The sequence below is a fragment of the Pararge aegeria genome, chromosome 24, assembly GCF_905163445.1.
Source record: "Pararge aegeria chromosome 24, ilParAegt1.1, whole genome shotgun sequence".
Lineage (NCBI taxonomy): Eukaryota > Metazoa > Arthropoda > Insecta > Lepidoptera > Nymphalidae > Pararge > Pararge aegeria.
This window is the reverse complement of record NC_053203.1, coordinates 7187461-7211727: the sequence shown is the minus strand read 5'-3', so window position 1 is coordinate 7211727 and position 24267 is coordinate 7187461. Positions and strand designations below refer to the sequence as shown.

At 34.8% G+C, this 24267-nt stretch overlaps 1 protein-coding gene across 1 annotated transcript in view; it reads left to right on the top strand.

The window, feature by feature from the left end:
* The window catches only part of LOC120634501, a 70164-nt gene that overhangs the window by 37948 nt on the left and 7949 nt on the right, over positions 1-24267 (top strand). The window contains 3 exon segments of the mRNA XM_039905159.1: positions 7635-7892; positions 12022-12259; positions 13141-13281. Coding sequence (XP_039761093.1) covers positions 7635-7892; positions 12022-12259; positions 13141-13281 — 637 coding nt within the window.

Genomic DNA, 24267 nt, shown 5'->3' with positions numbered 1-24267 from the left:
TATCATTTTAATAATACTTATAATTAAAATATAAATACTTACAAAGTATTTAATATGCGGTGGTGTAGACCGTCTACAAGCCATTTTCCGTGTCGACAAACGGGTCGATTTTATTAATAAGTTCTTAGTAATTGCTTAGTAGTTGCTTTTAGTAATTATTTCACATCAAATACGTGTTTAAAAAGGTCTTGTAATACGCATGGACCGAAAGTTAAGTAATCCTTTATTAATCATTCAAATAGAAAAAGTAAGAACGATACTTGCGAATCTGAGCTTAACGAGAAAGATAAATGTTTGAGTTTGTGTTAAAGTATGTAAAATTTTGTTTCCAGTTAAAGACTGCCAAGCCCCAACGCTAAAACCAAAATCCGTTATATTTCGTACATCATATTACAAATTCCAACTCAAATATTTAAAAAGCGCACAGTCCCGTAACCCTGTGCAAATGAGCTTTACAACCGCTCAAGTTCAACAAATAACAAATTGTTTTATGTGTAACCTATTTATGAAATAGTGGAGTCGAATGTTTGTGTTATCAACTCTTTAGTTTATCGGTAGTAAAAATGGATTACTAAACAAAAGAACGTCCACATCCATATAAGTTCGTGATCGGTTCCACTGATAGACTAGTGGTTCACCCTCAACTAAAACTTCGCGCTGTAAAAACAAAGTTCTGAGCCGAAAACCTAAATACGAATTTTAGTAAATATAAAAGAATTTCATTCCATATTTCACGAGTTTGGGAGCAGTATTTGCAATAGCTGTGAAAAACTTGTCTTTTCTATTTTTTAATTAGAAGCCCAAATATCAAATATCATACATATGATATGTATGCAATCGAATAATAATTTAAAAGTCAAGAGTCGATACAGCAAAGAAACAAAAGGAATCTATTCACTTTCCTTGCCCTTTGTGGTGAGGGTACTTTCTACTATAGAAGGAAAAACCTTTTTGAAGATTTCTTTTTCGCCTTTGACACACAGTTACTTCGTCTTTTCTTACCGTGATTATGTTGATAGGATTTTCGAAGGGCAATTTCGCTAACAACTTTTTGAAAATTCAGCGAATTGTATTTCTTTTATTTCATTAGTGGGTAATATAAATAAACAAGCCCGCCGACCCAGACTTTGCGCGGTTTGATTGACCACTCTCGTTATTACAACGACGATATTTATTAAATAACCAAGTATAACTTTTTTTTTAAATATGCTAATTTACTGCGTGATACATAATGATGTAGTTCACAATAGGTTTACACAAAGAAACTGCTATTTAAGCTATAACACTTGAAAACATTGTACATTTGGTACAAAAAGCTCATAGAAAATTCAACAATAGCCCTAGTTGTAAACACATCTAGTCTACACTACATTAGTTTTAACAAAGCCATACAGAACATTGGCCATACAATGAGTCCGGTTCAGGGCCGCTTTGGAAACGTGGGAAAGCGCACAACTGTTCAAATTGCTCCTAACTTACCAGCGAAAAATATTCCCGCTTGAAAAATACCCATTAAACTCTACCTTCGCTCGCCTTTTTGAATTTTCAATTAAGATTGGAGCCAAATATCGGCCTTCATTTACTACGAAGTAAGACTTATTTCTGATATCCAATTGAAGTTTTATTTTAGATGGAGGTACCCTTTATGTAACTAAATGAGACGGAGTTAAGTAGTTAAAGAAAAAAAAATGGGACGGACTCATGAAATGACGATGATCTTTAAAACAAAAGTGTGTGCGTGTAACCTTTACACGCACACACTTTTAAAACTTTTATTATCATTTATTGATGAAAGAGTAAAATGTTCCTGGGACTCCGCCATTTCATTTAATATTCACTATTTCATTTATATTCTATTTAAAATTAATTAATATCAGTTTCACATTTTATAAATGTTTTCATTTGTTAAATAGAATAATTGAGACTTGAGAGTAGAAAACTGAAGGTTAGATCAGCACATGTCAATAAAACCTTGAATATTATAGAATGTCGCAATCGTCAGAAAATGTATAAATAATTTATTTATTACAAAAGAAATAAATAAACAAGTATAATTAGGGATATTCAAAAAAGTTTGCCATTTAAAATATTTTTTTTGAAACTGTTGAGTTTTTATTCACTTTGCTATTCACAATTGATCCGTCTGAAAATATTGGAAACAAATAATCGTAATTGATTATGATATTTGCCACTCGCTAGCTTATAAGTGAAGAAGCGTGGAATATATGTCATAAACTTACGACAAATCCAAATTTTTATTTTTAAATAGCGGAAACTACACAGACGTTACTTCCGTCAGAGGTAAAATCTGAGTTACTCCGTCGCGCCTAAAGAAGTTTTACTTAAAAAATACAGATAACATATTTTTACTATCTGAAAATTTACATATTAGTACTCATCATTTGTGAGACATAGAAAGTTAAAGGCATTAACTTGAAAACAGGATAAAACAAAGAATTAAGATACAAAAGGCGGCCTTAACACTTAGTGGCGTTCACTACAGCCTTAGGATAAGGAAAACTGGAGGTAGCGTTGCTACGTTATGGAACAAAACAGCTTGAGTATGGTACTTTCAAACTGCGATAGTTAATATATTTAAATAATATCGGTCTCAGTCGTATTTAGTATAACCGAAAGCTGGCGTTTTATATAAAGTTCTTCTAAATAATTAAAAATATTTACTTTTCACGTCACTACGAGTACAACGCAAGTTTTTGGTTGTTAGGATTAGAAATATAAAATTTTATACAATAAAATATGGAGAAACAGCTCTTTCTGTTACTTAAATGTTGAAATTAGGTTTACTGCAGTGGTGATATTTAAAAACTCTAATAATATATTATATGTGTTTCATTCCTTTGTTACTATGTAATAAACTGTTCAGTTTCTCGCTCAAAATCTTAATTTATTAATTTATTGGATATTATTTAGCTTTAAGTGTTTACGCTTAGGTACATATAACTTGATGTGACACCTTAAAAATGTTAGAATCGTCCAATATCTATTATTATGAATATTGTACCTATAATTGTGCCTTGTGGGACACCATATATACAAACACCTAGATCTAGTGTTTTCATTATTTTACTTAACATTAAAACCTACAGTGATTGATAACAAATAACACAAAATATCCTGCTACCATGTCAACTAACGTTATTGATGAAAAAACAAAATGTTCAACACCTCACTGATAAAACGCTTTGAAGAGTACTAGACTCAGTACAAAATAGCCGTCAACGTGTTCAATTAGTTATGTTCCGTATCTTTTATTTTTCATGTTCCTTTCGTATACGTGCCTTTTATTATTTCAACACAAATTAGATGCCTAGGCCTTAGGATTGAATTAGATCACAGATTAACTACACAAGGCTGTAATCCTTTATGTTTCACGGACACTGAGCTTTTTTTTAGTGTACTCCTGACCTCACACACCGTACATATGCCCGCAGTTACCTCAACTCTTGGCTTCACACCTTCGGCCTTCGGTGAATGGTCTGCGACTGCTACTAATAGAGCATAGTCAGCGGCGTACATTACCCTAATTCTTACGTTCTACTTCGTCTTTGAAGGAATACTCTTAAGGGACGTTTGCATCGACTGTGTCACTATCTAATCGACAACCACTGTAAGCGTAAGACAACGTTTAATATTTTGACTCCTGTATTTCTGTGACATACACGTCAAAACAAATTTGAGATTTTGTTTAGTCTACTTTGACTACTGCATTATTTTATTCTTTATATCATTTTCTAACCTGATTACGATTTATGTTGCATTGTTTGTCGATTGTTACATTAGCATGACCTAAAACATTAGCGGCTGTATTGTGAAACTTGAGATTATACTGCGATGTGATCATCGCAATTTTTGTTATTAGCTGAATTTATGGTACCCTCGTATTTCTTAGTCCAGTTTCGTTTGAAGAGTCATTTGCTAAAGCGTGTAAAACAACAGTTCTGCAGAAGAACTTTATGAACATTTATTTGTTTACTGTACTCTAGTTGAAGCGCAGCTACAGACCTTCGATTAGCATAATCTAGATGTGCTGATAACTATTTGTGAAGATCTCATCTATTGTTGTTAGTCTAAAAGAAATGAAATATCTTATTTTTAAAAATAATGCACCTACACACCTGTTGGATGTAAGTAGGTGTTACTTCGCCAAAAATCATGTTATACGATGAATAGTTTTCCTATATGGGCCTCAAACAGTTTGTAATTTTTTTTTTAATTTACGCCTTAATGGGACTTCTATAGACTTATTTGAAGTATCTATCTGATGTTCACTTCTAGACTTATCCAATTGTCAAAAATAAACTTATCAAAGCAAACTAAGATTGTACGTATAAAAAACTGGACACCTTTTGTGTTTGATCTTCAAGAATGGTATGGTACAAATCTAGTATATTATACTAGATTTGTACCATACCTATATATAGCTCGAATATTATAACCAATCGTGGATGAGCGGAGATAACAGTCAAATAGGAACGGTTCGATTATACCATGGATTTTAATCGAAAAGTACAGTATGGGTCGGATGTAGTAGGTATATTATTGATTTGATATTAAAGCCAATAGGAGACGAGTGTTTGAGATAACAGCCAATGGGAACGGTTGCGATCGTAGCATGGGTTAGATTGAAAAGTTTGGCAATAGCAGTACAGATGAGTCCATTAAGTGTGTTCCGAATTCGCGGCTCGGCACGGGGGCGGCAGTTGTTGGTAACGTGGTTGTGGGGCAGCGGCGGCGTGGGGCGAATGTCCGCCAGCGGTCCGCGCGCTGTTCGAGCCCCGCAGACCCGCGGCACGGGCGCCCCCCCTCACCCGGTACGCCGCGCCCGACGGTACGATCCTGCTGCTCACCGAGAACGGGACTCGGCTGATGACCCGTGCGGCCGCCGCCAGCCTGCTCCGCGCCGCCCTCCTCTCCCCGCGCCCCCCTCGGCCCCGTCCTGGTGAGCCGCCCCCGCACCTCTCTATGTGTCTATCGGATTCCGTCGCCTCTAGCACTGCACGCTTCGCTATGCTTCGTAAGGTAGGAGCGTTATTCTAAACAGCGGCACACACGGATACCACCGTTTTCCCTATCGCCCAAAATAATTAATCTAATCCAAAAACTTCAGATCGAAGATAAAATTTATTTGTGTTATCCCTTTCTTCATCTTTCCTATTGATAAGGATGGCTCTACTAAACTTCATTCTCTGATCTAAAGATTTTAGATTGCATAGATTACTAATATTAGATAAGTATGCCGACATACATCCGAATTTAATAATCAATATAATCCAACATCTTCAGATTTTAGATTGAATTCGTTAGAGCTATCCGTATCTATAGTGAAGAGTATAGAAAGCTCTTCTCTAGAATGAGAAGGACTAAGGCCCTCCGCGAAGAAAGTTTGGCTTGCCCGCTGGCGAAGTGAAAAACTCTCAGGCTTTGTTTTATCGTTAAAACAATTTAGGTATATTTAATTACTTACAACGCACATAACTCTGAAAAGATAGAAGAATTCGCCGAATTCGATGGATTATTAATTTCGGACTATAAATTATAACATTTTCGCGTTCGAGGACGATTGGTTTTCGAGTATCGAAGCATTGTAAGGCCAAAGTAAAATAGACCTTATCTGAATACAATTTAATTAATTTCTCTACTAAAATATGAAAATATTGTACACTCCATTTTTTCTAACTTGTCTTATAATGAAAACAATCTTTTCATAACATTTAGGGCAAAGCATGTTTGAATAATATAAAAAACAAGTGTTTTAAAATATAAAAAAACAAATTAAATGAAAGGAGAAACATTCCTATAGTGTGTGTTTATTATTTTCTTAACTATTTAAGTAGAAACGTTTAAATAACGAAAAGGCTACGACGCCTGGACTACGGCCTTTACCCCTTCTCAACGTGAGAGAAGACCCGAGCCTGTAGAGGGCACGAGAGGGAGAGTAATGGGTTGATATTATGAACGAAAAGATTGTGCGCATTATAAGACAGGTAAGGAAAAATAGACTTTAGACGTGAACATGTAACATTTAGTCATAATGTAACACAGTGTTACATAGCCGTCAAATTAAATATCTCCATGCGAGCAATGCTATGAGAACATTGTAAGACTTTAATTTGTACGGCATGTATTCCCGCAACGCGGCCCGTGTGATATACCTATACACCTCAAAAGTTTGCGAACTGCGTTAGCATAAAACTATACTATTATAAATGTGAAAGTGGCGGAAAGTTTGAAAGTGGAGTGGAGTGGATGTTTGTTACTCAATCACGCCAAAACAGCTGAACAGATTTGCATGAAATTTGGCATTTATGTAGCCTTTGACATGGAAAAGGCTACCTTTTATCCCGGGAAATACGAGAGTTCCCGCGGGAGTAAATATCTTATTTCACGCGAACGAAGTCGCGGGTATCAGCTAGTCTGAACTAAAATTTAAAACAAACATATTTCAAGCAGGCTTTATGAGCACTTTTGAAACAACAAATCTGTATGTAGTGACTCTATCGGTTCAGAATGCAGACTCTATTGCAGCAGTTGTTCTTTACCAAAGAGAAGCAACCTTGTCATTAAGAAAATCATTAAGTGTTATTAACTACTTCGCTCAAAAATTACTTTCGGATTCAATTTATAAAACAATGTACTCAATCCTACAAATGACTTCTGCACCTTATACAGAAAATATGCAGACTAATTAATATCCATTAACAATATCAATTTTGATGTACACAACATAACAAGCATGTGTTTGAATAAGTTAGTTACTTTTATCAGAGATGAAATATATGCTTCAAAGTAAAGGTAGATAAGTTTCTGTTTTACTCTGATAATACAGTGTTTCGATACGACTCAACGGTGAAAATCATAAACTCATAAACAATAAACAGCTTCTTCGCAACCAGTACAATGAGAGATTTAAAAAAGACAGACGCTCCGTAACAATACAAAGGATAAGTACTAAGTCCTTAAATATATAGGTTTTCACTACATTTTTTGTATGTTGTGAGAACACAACGTTAAGTATTTTATTATATTTTAAAGTAGGTTATAAACGAAGGTTATCCTTTAGATAGATGCATCTGTATTAAACCTTCATAATTAGGTATGAGTACAAGTAATAATATGCTCCTACTTTATGCCCGCATGCTTTTAATTCTGCTATGTATTTTCCTTTATTCCTTAAATTAAACCACTCTAGATTTTCAATGGAGGGATTTAAGCCAATTAGGCCGGCTAAAGCCCGCTTTGAAAGTCTAAAATGGATTTCCACTTAATACGAGCATGATTGCATGTTTTCTTTCTGCATCTTCTATTTCTACGATCTCTATGGTTACTGCGCGGCATAGACTTGGCTTTGACGATAGTTCAGCAAAGTTGCCTAACGGGAAGACTTTGCAAATAATATTACCAGAGACCAAACTCAATTTCGATACGCAAATTTTACTTTTGCCCGTTGTATGTCGTGATTTTGTCGATATCGTTGTTTTTTTGTCGTTTTAAACTTAGTAGGGTTTTTGATTATTGTTGTACCGAGCCGGCCTTGCGCGACCGCCTGTATCAGACCTTCGCGGTTTGGTCCGGCAGTCGCTTCCCACAGCTAAGAGATACGGATGCCATTCCAGTAAAGCTGATGTCGGATGGACGCACGGCGAATCGGAACGCCACTGGGGTGTCATCATGGATTGGCGGTATGTCGATAACGCAGGACGGCAACCTTATCGCCCCGGACAAAATAATGACGCACGTACACCGATACGCGAGTCCGCACTACAAACCCCACGGGCATCACTATCATCGCTGGAATCACGAACCGGGGGGGAGTGAAGACCCGTTATATGCGACCAAGACCGTCTACGGCCCCGGATACATTGATGAGAAACGTACGTATCACAAGTTTAATAATGTTTAGTGACAAAAAAAATAGAACAGAAGGTACTTTATGACCCAATTTTTAAAATAAGAACATTAGTTTTACAAAGTGTATTTATTTAAAATCACATAGGTACACTTTCAACAGACAATTTAACCATAGATATCGTATTCGACACTACAGCTTCAAAATTGTACATTACTAGAAGCTCCCTTTAACAAAGTCATCGGAACCCTGTGGTTTCATTTTCATAGCACTTCCCGAGAGCCCGAATCTCATTTCACCCCTTTGTTTTAACCATTTCAACCCCAGTAAAACACTAGTAGACGTTTCACAACTGGATTTAGTCTAGTAGATATTAAAGCCCAGAGGGGCTATATTAACTGAGAAATGAGTAAAGCTTTGCGTAGTGAAACACTTAGAGAGGTTAATTTAGAGCTTTAGAAACATCTCGAAATCTGCTTCCCTCTCCCTCCTCCGACGTAAGGTAAAAGAATTAGTTCCAAAGAAGCGATTTACGGAAGACGCTTAAACACATAAATCTTCGCGAAGCTTTGCAATTTGCGCTAAAAATTCAAACATTCATCCGCCATGGTTTATTTTGTGTTCCAACGACGGATTTTGTGCGATTAATATTATATTCGATAGGATCTGGCGTTCGTTACGGAAGTCCATGGTACATAATGAAAACTAAAGTTTAATTCCTTGTTATCCGCAATACCTTACAAATCTGTGTGTATTCCATACAAACCATTATGTAAGACGATCAAACAACAAATCGCTTTTATGCAACCAGACAAAATAATCTCTATCTGAGCATATTTACGAAATGTTGCATCCGGAACACAGGAATAGTTTAGTATGCGTGCCTTTCATGTTTGGTGCAATAGCATGTGCTATTGTCACATATGGTACCACACAGATTTGTATGGTTTCACCACACAGGTTTGTATGGTTTTAAGATTTCATTGGTTAATTATTGTGGTTTCATTCCAAACGGTAAGTTAACTCCCACCACCATGAAGTATAAACAGTATTTATTCGTATACTTAAATTGAAATGGCCGTTATTTAAACACATAAAAATACCTATACCATATTTATCACTAGCATGATATATTTCTAATATTGCTTGGTAATGGAAAATCGTGTTCATCATTCCTCATGTATCACTCATCGGTAAACCTTTGAGTTCTTTGAAAACACCAACAAATTTTTCCTCAGGTATGATTATCATATTTAAGTACTACTACGTATGTCATTGTTTTCACGATGTAATTTATACTTTACTTCTTAAGCATGAGTATATAAGAGTATTTACCCCCACACTACTATATATTTATTTTTTTTATATATCTAAATCTGTGTTTTATTTCAATACTATATTTTTTTATTTATTTTTTTCTTATTTTATGGAAGTTTTCAACTTTAAATTGATTATAATAAATTTTATTGAGAGCAATATTTTTTATCATACACGTTTTTTTATGTATCACAATTGAACACTGACGTTAAGTTTTGTTACTACGTAGGTATATTAAAATGTTATTTTTAAGTATTTAAAACAGGATTTTATAAGGTATATTGAATTATTAAAGGGTAGGCAATAGTTCAAATAGCTAAGGTGAAATTCAAGAATATCCATTTCTTTATTAGGAACTTTAACATCTTAAACAAAAATCAAATTATTCCGCATCGTTTATTCTAATGTACCTATGTTAAGAGGCAATCCTTTGAAGTAGGTACGAATTTGTCTAATATATAATGTTTTAAGCAATTTCATAGTCATCAAATTGCCGTCCAAACTTATATTAGACGTTGGCAGAAGGCTTTGCGACGCCATGCGTGTTGAGTCAAATCGAATTATAGGTTTTTCTGTGTCCAGGTAAACCTTAGCAATTTTTTCGAGTGTATGTTATGTTATGTGTAAGTTACGTGGTGTCGCGTGCCCGGAGTAAAGCATATTGCATAGAAAAAGCTTCGTTATAGTCGGTCTAAGTTGTACTTAACACGGTATCTCGTGAGAATATATTTTATTTATTTACCTGAATAATTGATACTGAAATGTTGATCAACCTTTTAGCGTTGGGGCTTTCTACTATATTACCTAAAACCCTCACGCGATTAAAGGATGGCCTCAGAAAAGGCATGATGGTCGGCAGGCGCATACAACAATCTTTCATGAAAAAAGAGCAATTTCGATACTCTCACGCTAGTTTGAGACTAAAGCCCGGAAAGTGCAGCAAAATTACCACCTAAGCTATTTTTGTGCCAAGTTGAAACTTGATCGATCTAAAAATGTTGACAGTAGCTGTAGTACAAGATTTGCTCACTCGCAATCGAGAAGTCGTTTTCGAGTATTGGATACTTGAACATCGGAGTGGAATGGATCTTATATGCATTAATTTATAGCTCAAATTTGCCCACAATTCTGTAGCTTAAGACTTTTGATAGAACGTTTGTAAAACAAAAAACAGAAGAACAGCGTATACAACTCTAAACATTAAGTCCACATAACTTTGACGATACAGAGTTTAATACTCGAAAACAACTCGTCGATTGCGAGCGAGAAAATCTTGTACTAAGGCTACAGTAGTCACCGTTAAATTAAGTTACGTAATACAGTTGGAACTCAAGAACATTTTCGTTTCGTGATTTTGTTCTAAGAAATAATGTTTTGAACTGAAAACTGATTTAAACTTCGAAATAATTTAAGTACTTTTAAATGAACACTTTGAATATTCCACTAGCCTTTCAGCCATTACGAAATTAATACCTTATCGAAAAACTTTTTTTTAATAGTTGTTTATTTTACTGGTATAAGTGCAGTTTAAAACTTTTTTAGGGTCCAAGTAGGCGACTCAGTGTCCAATGACTACTATTTTATGTTAACACTGTATACTGCAATACCACAAAAAGGGATAAAAGAACAGATACAAAATTAAACTCAATAGACGTAGGTACAAAAAGGTGGTCTTATCGCTGTAGCGATCTCTTCCAGACAACCTTAAGACTATGGAGATATTTCAAGCGCGGACAACGGTAGGCCGTGCATAGTTTTTATAAACTTACGCTATTATTATCTAGGAAATATAATTCTAACGATAACTCAATCAAAATATGAATGTTAAAGAGAGTAAAAACCCGATAAAGAGAGTAAAAATGCGATGCCAAATAAAGAGGCTCGATGGCAGTATGAATAAATTGAATACGGCCCTTAGTACGGACATATTAAAGTGCATATACAAATATATAACGCATTAAATGTCGCATGTATAAACAAAATGTGATATACCTTTTATCAGTTTTAAGAAAATAATAATTAACGTATAGACTGTAACTGCAGAGCTCAACTGAAAATGTTCTTTTTACGTGTAACCTACTATGAATTTCAATTACAATCTTTAAATTACCTAGGTTTAGGTAACTAGTTAGAAAGATATTTTTAGAAAAAAAAATAACTTACGTAGCAAGAAATTTAAATGTTATGATATTTGACTATCATTACATTTAAATGTAACCTACCTACTATAAGTTTATAATTTTAACGTTAGAACACAGTACACCAAAGTTAAAGGTGCAAACAATGTCTACGAGGTATCTGATAACTATCACAGTCAGTGAGGCAAGTTGTGTAACTGTCATAACCTGACACGCACGGGAATTTTCTTCGGAGTTTCCACCCAACCGTCTGGTCGAGTAAGGTGGCGCGAAGAAAACGACTTGGGCCCCAGACAAAATTCCCGTGAATTACAGCGCTATTTAAAATTTTTTGTAACCGTTTAACTGATCCACTTGAAAAAACAATTTCTAATAACACATTTCAAAAGGCAAGGCCAAACTGCAGCGTCATTAGCAGCGTTAAGTTTGCGTCCTACATTCCATCTACATATAAGACGCGTTTGAGCAAAACTGTTGTGATTGGTCGCAAACTTGAATGCCGCTATAAGGACCTGCGTGACCTTCGCTTAAGTATCCAATAAAATATTTTATTTAGGATTATACATGCTGCAATCATGGAAATTTTGGAATATGATTTGATTTTAATTTACTACACTATTGTAATTTACATCAAATTAAAGTCAACAAACAGCCACAAACATAGAACATATTTAACACAAAAAACCCACAAACCAACAGAAAGGATTGCCAAGGAAAACGGTAAAGCAGGTGACGACAAGGTGGCGCTTCAGTCCACGTGCCACACGGCGCTCGACACCTGCATCAAGGACAAGGAGTGCGTGACGTCACTGACGCCCGTGCTGCAGAAGTGTCACTCAACCGACTGCGACCGCGAGGGATGTATGGCGGCATTGCGAGGTTTTTATAGGAAGCCCGGCGTGCCGTGGAACACTGAGATCGCCTTCTGTCTTTGCAAGTAAGTTAAACTCAAGGATCATTTAACAGGCGTGAACAATCTAAAATTTCATATGTAAATTGTAAATCTGATGAAAGGAATCGACGTCGTTTGTATCGTTCGCTTATATTACTAATTGAATTAAATTAATTTGGATTTGAGTGCGGGCGAGGAAAAGAACCTTCTTATTGGCTTCAATAGTGAGGCGAAGGCAACATCGATGCGTCCACTCCCCACCACTCCCCAATCATAAAACTCATGCTCATATGCACGCTTCCTGATTGGTCGCAAAGTTGAACGCCACCCAAGACGCAGATTGGACGCCGCGATTTGTTCTTACCTTAAGGGGCCTACATAGGATCCGTACACGATTTTGTATAGCGTGATGTCGGCATTTACCGCGATATCAAAGGCAAAGAACTATATACTGCCTTAATTAATTTTACATACTAAGATAAGATTTTTTTATATATATAATTGCGATTTCCCGTCTCTCATTGCCTTATTCCAATAGTTAAGGTAGCCTGGAAGAGATTACTGTTAGTGATAAGGCCGCCTTTTGCATATGATTTATGTTAATGTAAGTGTTCCTGTTTGTGTTTCCTTTATTATGCAATAAAGTTGTTTAAATAAAATAAGGCCTACCCACTGGAGAATGTGATTTAAAGCTAAGACCACAATGATCCAATGTGGAACAGTTATTCTCACGTAAACGCTACGGTAATATGTGTGGGAGATATCCGGTTCGATCCCTGGATGTAATCATCCCATTTGGATATGAGTTTTCATATACCGGTAAGCCACTTCTTAACACCAGGTGAAGTTGCAGTCAAGAGACAGTGGAATAAAAATAAAGATTACAGACTCGGTAGTCAAAAACTTTAACGAATCTATGTTAACAGGAAAACGGACAACAAAGAAGATTCATGCATGAACGCACAAGAGAGGCTGCATCCGGCCTGCGCCCAGCGACCCCCTGTCGGTTCACCCCTCCCCGCCTGCCACACCCTGGCGCACGCCTGCCGAGAAGAGCCTGAATGCAGGTAAGTTCACTAGAGTATATTTGTGGTCTTACATGCAAGGACTTCTTCTTTTAATGTCCCCATTAAAATATACTCCCACACCCGTGCTCAGGATACAGAAAAAAAGCAAAATCGTAACACACATTTTGTGAATCATTATAATATAAAATACTAGAGGTTCCTCGCGACTTCGTCCGCGTATAAGTCAATCTTAAAATAAAGACATATGCTGTCACGGATTTTTTTGATGTGAAACATATATAGGCGGAGGGTAAACCTGATATATGATTGAATTTTTATGAATTTTAATTTTGTAATAAACAGTTATTATTAACCAACTTACAGAAAGGAGAGGTTATAAATAAATAAATAATGTATATACTAAAACGACGCACACATCGCCATCTAGCCCCAAAGTAAGCGTAGTTTGTGGTATGGGTACTCAGATGACTGATGAATATTTTTATGAATAATATACATAAATACTTATTATATACATACAAAAACCAAGACACTGAAAAACATTCATGCTCATCACACAAACATTTTCCAATTGGAATCGAACCCACGGCCTTGGACTCAGAAAGCAGGGTTGCTGCAAACTACGCCAATCGGCTGTCAAATATATACACAAATATTTACACACATATTTGAAAAATTAGAACATTTTGTCCAATGATTTGAACAATCAGTATTCTATTTTTTTTTATCAGTATTCTATAATTTTTTTTTTTTTGTTGTCCCGTGTCACCTGGTACAAGGTGCCAACTGAAAATCAGCGCTATATGCACCCACTGGCGCATGCAGCACAATGCTGAGCTGGCACCTTTTTTCTAGGTTGTGCCACACATAACATATGTGGTGTCGTGAATATTGTTATGTGTGGCGCAATGTAAAAAACTAAAATTTTTCTTTCTATAAAATACTAGAGGTCCATCGCGACGTCAACCTTAAAAGATAGACATATGCTGGCGGGGACTTTTTTTTAGAACTTTTAAAGGGGAACAACTTAATTATACATGATTTAATCGAAACTTTAACCGTAACAGCGGAAGCTCTCAAAACTAAAAAAAATCCCTATTTTGAAACATTCTTCATAGGTGCTTTGCTCCTATTCGTCTTAGCGTAATTATATATAGCCTTCTTCGATAAATGGGTTATTAGACACTGATTTTTTTTTTTAAATTGGACCAGTAGTTCCTGAGATTGCGTTCAAATAAACAAACAAACAAACTCTTCAGCTTTATATAATAGTATAAGATATATTATGAAAATTAAGAATATAAAAATAAATATTTGTTGCGTTAACTAACAATTAACTAACAATAAGTTACTTAACAATTAATTCATTGTAAAGTCAACATCTCCTGAGGATGCTCCGGTTTCGGAGCGAAACGTGCGTAGAGGGTACATTGCCGAGGATCTGTTTGGTGTGGAGTATACGTATTGAAGAAATTATAAATTGCACCATACAGATTCTCAGTGGCGTGCACAGGGTGTTTTGACCAGGGTATGCATAAAGAAGGAAGATGGCATGAAATGGAAAAAATCTTCTTGTTTATGAGCCATACAAAAATTCTAGGGTAGGCAGTGCTTTTCAAAGTCAAAGTCAAAGTCAAAAATATCTTTATCCAAGTAGGCCCACAGGTGGCACTTTTGATGCGTACATAAGAACACGGTAGTGAGATGATGGCGATGGCGATTGCGATTTTGTGGTTGTATGAAGTGAACGCCACTGCAGATTCTCACTGGAGCATAGCAAATTAAGCTTAATTTTCATAATATATTATGGATTTGCGCAAAGTAACGCCTGCTAGTATCCAATATTTACTATAAGATATATTTAGCATTTATGCGTTATGTGCGTTTTTAATTTAAGCAATTAAAATATTTTGTTTGCTTGGTGTGACGGCGAAGGAAGGTTGATACCAAATAATAATCCTAGGGAGGATTCTAGGATATTCCTAAATTAAAAACTTGGTTTTGGTTCATCAGCTTGTTGTCATTTTTTGTAGGCCGGAGGTGTTCCTCCTGTCTCTATGTTCCTTTTTGCATAGAGACAGCTATACCAGACAAAGACATGGGCTATTTGTCATGCCGGAAAAACAAGTCCCGGTGGTATAGACTACGGGGCTAGTTTGAGTAAATACAAGCTGAGATAAAACAATATTAAGGGCCAAATACCACCCTCCATTTTTTTTTATTACTACAAGTTAGCCCTTGTCTGCAATCTGGTAGCGGGCTAACCTATAAGCGGGAACTCTAATATATATACTAATTATTGTGTTCGTTTTTTAAATGTTATTATTTTTTTTTAATTTATTAGCTTTTAGTCATAAAAATGACGCGATGGGTGACGTGACGTGTTACTGGAAGTTGGAACAGACTGAGCGCTGAGCATTGTTGCCAAAACCCTTCATAAGGCCGAGTTTGCGGACATTTGCCATATTGTAATATAAACTACAGGCACGGGTCTCCCCCAAAAATGAAAAGGGGTTAAGGCCGTAGTAGACACAGTCCACGCAGTGCAGATTGGCGGACTCCACACACCTTTGAGTACATTTTGGAGATCTTTTAGGTATGCAGGTTTCCTGTCGATGTTTTCCTTGACCGTTAAAGAAAGTGATATTTTAATTGCTTAAAACGCACATAACTTGGAAACGTTAGAGGTGTGTGTTGGGATTCGAACTCGCCCCCGAAAGTGAAGTCGAAGTCCTACCCACTGAGCTATCACTGCTTCTGCATTATTATTATTTTTTATTATTATATCGGTGCGGAACGCTCAATCGCTTGAAGGCACTCTTTGGGGTTAGGGTGACAATCGATCAATCTCATGCCAGACCAGAGAAGATTCGAAAATTGGAAATACCCCATCCAGGATCGAAGCCGAGACCGATTACATATAAGACCATAGCAATATCCGCTTCGTCTTGTAGGTTGTCAAGGCCAGTTTGAGCAAATACCGGTTGAGAGAAAACAGTAAAAGCAAAATATCTAGATTTTATTTTGTATACCCTTGTTGTTATTGATAAAGGATAAAGCTTGAGTTAGTAAATTGAAAGATTGCTCACTCGCTTTACTCCATCAATGGATTGGATTACGATGGTTCAACAAACAATGTTCAGAATGCGTGCTATACTACGATGTATTGGAAAAATAAAACTTAACTTTTTATTTACTTCACACACGTAAAATATTTTTTTTTATTCTTCTTTTCTAAGTTATGTGCGTTTTTAAGCAATTAAAATATCACTTGCTTCAACTGTGATGGAAAACATCATGAGGAAACCTGCATGCCTGTGAGTTCTCCATAATGTTCTCCAAGGTGTAAGAAGTCCACCAATCCGCAATGGGTGGTGGTCAAACCCAAAAAATTATAATAGAATCCCGGAACATGCAAAAGCAAAATAGCAGCAAAAAAGCAAATATTCTTATAAAATAACTTGCCCAAGAAAGCTTATTATAATAGCAGATTATAAACCAAGTTTCGTACCTTTGAATTTTACAGTCGAGGCGGTATTAGGTGCATGAGCTAATAACGAATGCGCTAAGAAAGCAGAGAGTCTGATAAGTAATGTACCAAACGCCGCTCATACAACGATTTACATCACACTTGCGAGGTTTAAACAGGATAAACTAAAATACGTTCTCAGAAAATAACTGACCATTTTTAGCGGTTTTTCCACCGTATGAAAGTTACCTTGGCCGCTCTCTAGACTTTGGTCGAATTTACTCGCGATACTAATCGCGAATGAATAATCTATTTCCAACAGAATTTAGTTTCATAGGCCGCACGGCCTATGAAACTTTCATGCGCCTAATATCGCCTCGGCTGTAAAATGCAATGCTACCAAACTGGATGCATAAACTACCATTATTTTGGTAGTTTATACATCCAGTTTGGTTTGGTTTACCTTCCAATTATAAGACCACAGCACTCGCCACTTCACCAGGGTGATCGTTAAACTTGCAATCATATCTCTAAATGTAATTTGTATTAAAATTTTTGACAATTTTCTAGCACTTTTTAAAATTGACTTGTATACCTGAAATAGCTTTATAGGAACAAAGCACACACTCAACCTAATTCAAATTCAAAATGTCTTTATTCATGTAGGCCTATCATAGGCACTTGTGAAGCGTTCATACATAAATGTTTACATAATTGTAAGGGGATGGTGATAACTTCGTTCGCCAACTTAAACCTAAAGCTACGAGGGTTCCAAACGCGCCCTGGTCTAAGAAGAGCCCACACCAAACTTAGCCGGAAAGATTAGCCTATTGACCCATGTTAAAAGGCTGGTGGGCTCACCACGCTGCTCCAATGCGGGTTTGTGGGCTTTAACGAAAATTTCCACAAGCTAGCTAAACCAGGATCGACAGTTTTATCACTGAGGTAGGGAAACTTAAGAAAATAAAATAAATATAAATTCCATTCTTTACTTGAAAAGTTACTTTACAATTAAATTAACTATGCTGTGGTTCAATTACGAAATAGGTTGTTAAATAAATTAAACGGGAATGCAAATATGAAACACACACACGCGGAATATTTTGCTTTCGTCGCCACGTGTTTTCGGAAAGTTAATTTAGCCCATGGCTATATTTATTCTGTAACCAACAACGAATCTAGCTCCGTTGTGATACGAACGCAATTTGAATAACGTTCATTTAAATATTTCCCTTATTATGTACCGTGTTCAAATAATTATTATTATTACAAATATAATTAATGACATTTACATTATATTACATCGTAAATTGACTTCGCGTTCGTAAAAATTATGTGTAAGCCCGATGGGTGTCTAGCTTTAGATTTAGCTAATGCCTTAAAATCTATATATAATAAGTTACCTCCTCGGTTTTTATTTTTCGGAGTAAAAGGTCGTTCCATTTTTAAATTACACGTCAGATATGACTTTACTTTGTAATTTTATACGGATTTTCATACAACTGTTTTTGTGTTTTTAACCAGTAAAACAATATATATATATATATACAATAATATATAACAATATATCTTGAAGGAGGTTGTCAAAATAATGTTTGAAAAAAGTGTCAGAAGTTCAAATTCAGAAGTTATATAGATAAGGTATAGCCCCTCAATCCCCCGTTGACCCCTCAGGTGGTTATCGGCAAGTGTCCACCCGAAAATCGAATCGAAATCGAATTTATATTTGCCTAAACCCAAAATTAGAAGACTAAAAATTGTAGTAATAAAAGTTCTTTAATCCATATACCCGATATTACCAATTGGGTGCCAATTATATTAATAGTTCTCTTTATTTTATTTATTTATTTATTGTGTACACTACCAATATACATATATATCATATTACAGCTAATAGACCTGATATAGTGCTAGTCGATCGATCAGTGCGCCGTGCAATAATTGTTGACATTACTATTCCACATGACGATAATCTGGTGAAAGCTGAAAAGGAAAAAGTATCTAAATACCTGCTCACGGGATTACCGCCAAGTGGAATGTTGAGTCGACAGTTATTGTTCCGATAGTCGTTTCAGTCAATGGTCTTCTCGCGAAAAGCTACGACCAACATCTTAAGAAGCTTTCGCTTGGTTCTTGGATCAAGGGTCGTATACAGAAGGCAGTAGTCCTTGAAACGGCGCGTATTGTGAGGAGGTTCCTCACTCTGGAGCCCTGACCGCCGGTTGCTTGGGCATCCAAAAGCCCCGCAAGCGAAGGGTGGATTTTTTTTTTCTCTTATAAATTGTTAATAGTGTTTTTTTTGTTTTTGTAATCATTGTTAAGAATTTAAAAAAAAATGAAAATCAATAAATGATAGAATAGTATATTAAATATATATAATATATACCATACACAGTAAAAAACTTGTTCTATATTTTACACATTCACTTATATGAATATCGATAACAAGTGACCATGGAATTAACAAAAAAAAAATAGAAATGTAAACACTCTTGATTTATTGTAAACCATTGGTGCAAAATACGTGTTAAATTAATTTAAAAATGGGTCGAACCATAAAACTAAGCTAAAATCTTGCGATTTTGTGTTTTGTCTTGCGATACTGTGATTATGCTTTTGAAACTCTTCCTGATAAACGATTTTACGCCTATAAGATGGGCAGTATCCTTCAAGCTTCCATTGTGTTGAAATAACAGTTCCACTATCCCGCTAAAGGCCATATTGGCAGGTCATTGCAAACGGTTTTCCATCGACCGCACTTGCATAATTGATTCCTGGACCTACGTAACGTATCTCGTTAGCGTCCATTCACACAGGGTGGCGGCTGGACGCGACGTGACGGAACGAGTGAATGTATCAAGACTACATGTTGCCCGCAGATTCACCTACTTGTTTGTATCCTCAGCACGGCTAGCATGGGCAGGAGACAATTATATCCCCGGGCTTAGGATATAAATTTATCTTCTCCCAGAGCTTTATCAACTCTCAGAGCACTGGCGCACAAGTGGAAATAATATCCATATAACATACGTGTATTAATAAACGGGGGTAAACTTTTCATGTTTCAGTGATTTAACAGGTGGGCACCTTCATTGTATCCCTCGTGGGGATATAATCGGGGGATATAATTTTTATCTCCCGCCCATGCTAGCCCTGCAGGAGATGTTGACTTTACAATGAATAAGTAACATAATTTACTTACATACATTATATACTTACGTACATTATATACTTATGTATATTATTTACTTAAGTACATTATTTACAAATAAATAAAATAGAGTATCACTTTGTCCATTAGGAGATTTCTGCTGTATACACTTTTATATATGAAATAAATAAATTATTATTATTATTATTATTTATTATTTACTAAAGTGCATTATTTACTTCAGTACATTATTTACTTATTTACATTATATGCTTAAATATATTATATACTTAAGTACATAATTTACTTATATACATTATTTACTTGAGTACATTATTTACTTACGTACATTATTTACTTAAGTACATTACTTACTTACGTACATTATTTACTTAAGTACATTATTTACTTAAGTAAATTATATACTTAAATACATTATATACTTAAAAACATTATATACCGAAATACATTATATACTTACTTACATTATATACTTAAGTACATTATCTACTTAAGTACATCATTTACTTAAGTACATCATTTACTTAAGTACATTATTTACTTAAGTACATAATTTACTTATTTACATTATTTACTTAAATACATTATTTACTTAAGTACATTACTTACTTACGTACATTATTTACTTAAGTACATTATTTACTTAAGTAAATTATATACTTAAATACATTATATACTCAAGTACATTATTTACTTAAGTACATAATATGCTTAAATACATTATTTATTTAAGTACATTTCTTACTTATTTACATTATAAACTTAAATATATTATATTCTTCTTTATATTATATATTTACTTACATGTACATGTACTTAAGTACATTATTCAATTAAATACATAATTTACTCATTTAGATTATATCTTTAAATACATTATTTACTTGTGTACATTATATACTTAAATATATTATGTACTTAAATACATTATTTACTTGTGTACATTATATACTTAAATACATTATTTACTTATTACCACTATTTTATAAGGATGAATTATTTACTTAAGTACATTATTTACTTAAATACATCATTTACTTAAGTACATTATTTACTTAAGTACATTATTTAATTAAGTACATTATATACTTAAATACATTATTTACTTAAGTACATTATATACGTAAATACATTATATACTTAAATACATTATATACTTAAGTACATTATTTACATAAGTAAATTATATACTTAAGTACATTATTTACTTAAGTACATTATATGCTTAAATATATTATTTACTTATTTACTAAAGTGCATTATTTACTTAAGTACATTATTTAATTAAATATATTACTTACTTATGTACATTATATACTTAAATACATAATATACTTAAATATATTATATACTTAAATATATTATATACTTAACTGCATTATTTACTTAAGTACATTATGAGCAGGGTGCGATTGGCGGTACCAAAGCATAATGCAAGGTCGCATATTATGAATAAGCTAACGTTCAGACCTAGAATCGCTACATCATATCTGGGCAGATCCGCTTCATTGTGTAGAATAGTTGTTACCTACAACAAATTGGTTGGAAGTGCTGGCTTGGATATTTATCGTCACTCCGCCTCGTGTTCAAAAATGAAGTCAAAAAACTTTTAAAAGTACGGCAAGATTGTTATTCATTTATTTATTTTTCAATTTATTTTTTTCTTTGTTATGTAAGTACCTATTTTAGGTATATTTTTTTTTTTTCTCTTTTTCATTTTAAATTTCTTTTGTTTAGCGGATAAATATCACAAAACTTGGTGGTAAACAAAGAGTCTTTTGTGTTATGCTTGCTGAGTTAGCATTTAAATGGGGTGTACAGCATTATAAAACAATTGTTAAATGTGTTCTTATATTAAGATAGCTTAGGTTAGGTTGGCTTTCTAATAAATAATTAATATATTCATATATAAATAATATCAGAAAATTTATTACTTTTTTAATAAATAAACATATTACAAAAGTTATAAATAAACAAGTATATTTAGAGATTTTCAAAAATCTTTGCAAATTTTTTTTTTTTAAACTGTTGAATTTTTATTCACTTTGCTATTCACAATTGATCCGTTTGAAAATATTGGAAATAAATAATCCTTATTGATTACCATATTTGCCTCTAGCTGGCGTATAAGTCACGAAGCGTGGAGTATATGACATATCCTTACGACCAATCCAAATTATAATTTTTGAATAGCGGAAACTACACAGACGTCTGACGTAAGCGTTACTTCGCCAGAAAAAAAACTGAATTTCTCCCTAGTAATTCGTTTAAAGGAAATTGCATACAATTCTACAATAAACTACCAATTGACATCTTGGAGATGTCTCTTAAAAAGTTCAAAGTTTGTATTAAACGTAAGCTTATAGAAAAGTCCTATTATAGTATAAAGGACTACGTTATCGATAAAAAAGCTTGGGTGTAAATTATTGCTCTAACCAGGTTGCTCTTCTAATAATTTTAAATTACATTGTGAGATGGTGATAACAAAAAACACCCGGCTAAGTTTGTTGTGGGCTTCTTCTTAGACCAGGACGCGTTTGGAACCCTCGTAGCTTTAGTTCTAAGTTTACGAATGTGGTTATCGCCATCATCTCACTACAGTGTAATTCTTATGTACGCATCAAAACTGCGACCTATGGGCTTACTTGAGTAAAGATATTTTTGACTTTGACTTTGACTTTGAAAAGAAGTTTTACTTCAAAAAAAAGGTTTCCTCACGATATTTTCGGTAAAACATCGCCAGTAAACCTGTATGCCTGAGAGTTCTCTGTAATGTTCTAAAAGGCATGACAATTCTACCGACTCCCACTTGGTTGCCTGGTGGAATACGGGTTAAACCCTTCAAATTCCGAGAGGATACTCGTGACGACATGTCAAAAGCCCAGTTCAGATACTCGGCTCTTAATGGGTCGATGATGAATACGTGAGTAACATAAATATATTTTTATTACACTACAAGTTAGCTCTTAACTGCACTGTCACCTAGTAAGTGATGATGCAGTCTAATATGGTAGCGGGCTAACCTGTTAGGGAGTATGCCAGTTATATTTAAACCATACCCCTAATCAGTTTCTACGCGACATCTTACCGGAACGCTATCCTTAGCGGCACGTGTTTGTCGGTAGGGTGGTAACTAGCCACGGCCGTAGCCTCCTACCCAGTGGCGTGCACTTCATACATGGACAAAATCACTGCTTGCCCAAATTATTTTATATAGCTCGCATTGTAGGGGATTTTTTTTATTTTATGCCTTGTGTTTATGCATACCCTGGCCAAAGACCCTGTGCACGCCACTGCTCCTACCGGACAAATATAATTTTAAATAAATAAATAACTAAATATACTACGACAATACACACACCGCCATCTAGTCCCAAAGTAAGCGTAGCTTGTGATATGGGTACTAAGATAACTGATGAATATTTTTATGTATAATATAAATACTTATAATATACATATAAACACCCAGACACTGAGAAACATTCATGTTCTTCACACAAACATTTTCCATTTGTGGGAATCGAACCCACGGCCTTGGACTCAGAAAGCAGTGTCGTTGCCCACTGCGCCAATCGGCCGTCGAATTACCTTAGTGCCACCTTAAATGTACGAATGAATGAATGTATGAATGAATGAATGAATGAATGCACGAATAAATGAATGAGTTAATTAATTAATATTAATAAATACATTTTTATTGTATACCACATAATCAAACAGAATTTTTATTTGCAATTTAAAGCAAACAACGCTTAATCTTATAATGGATTGCAAATTGCAGCAGCAGTTCCGATGTGCCGCCATATAGTCAGGTCGTTCCAAACAATTTGCCGTCGACCACACTTGCATAATTGAATCCCGGGTGTATAGCTCTTATGTATGACCACACACTATGTATAATGTAGACTAGATACTCGATAACCACAAACAGTTAAAGCTCTATTAAAGCTGTTCATTGGCTCTATTAATGCTGTTCAATGGCTGTACAATACTGCAAACGTCATACCAACTAAATAGCATTTAAACAAATATTATCGCAGAATAGCATAGAGCAAGGTTCATGGTCATAAGAATTTCTTTATATTAAAGACTTTTTTGTAAGGATTAATATTTTTTTATTTACGACGTATATTATTGTTATGTGATTTATTTTAAAATTAACATATGGGTCCGCATGGCTTTTTATAGATCTAGCCCAATATTTTTACACAGCGTGTAAATGAAAACCAAAATAATTCTTTACACGCTTTAGAGCTACACTACTTGGTCGCTGTTTTTGAGACTTATCTGTGAAACCACTGCCATAGTTTCACTGAAAAAAATCAGATACAGCCCAATCATAACATGTGAAATTAAAATCAAATGATTCCGTCACTATAATAGG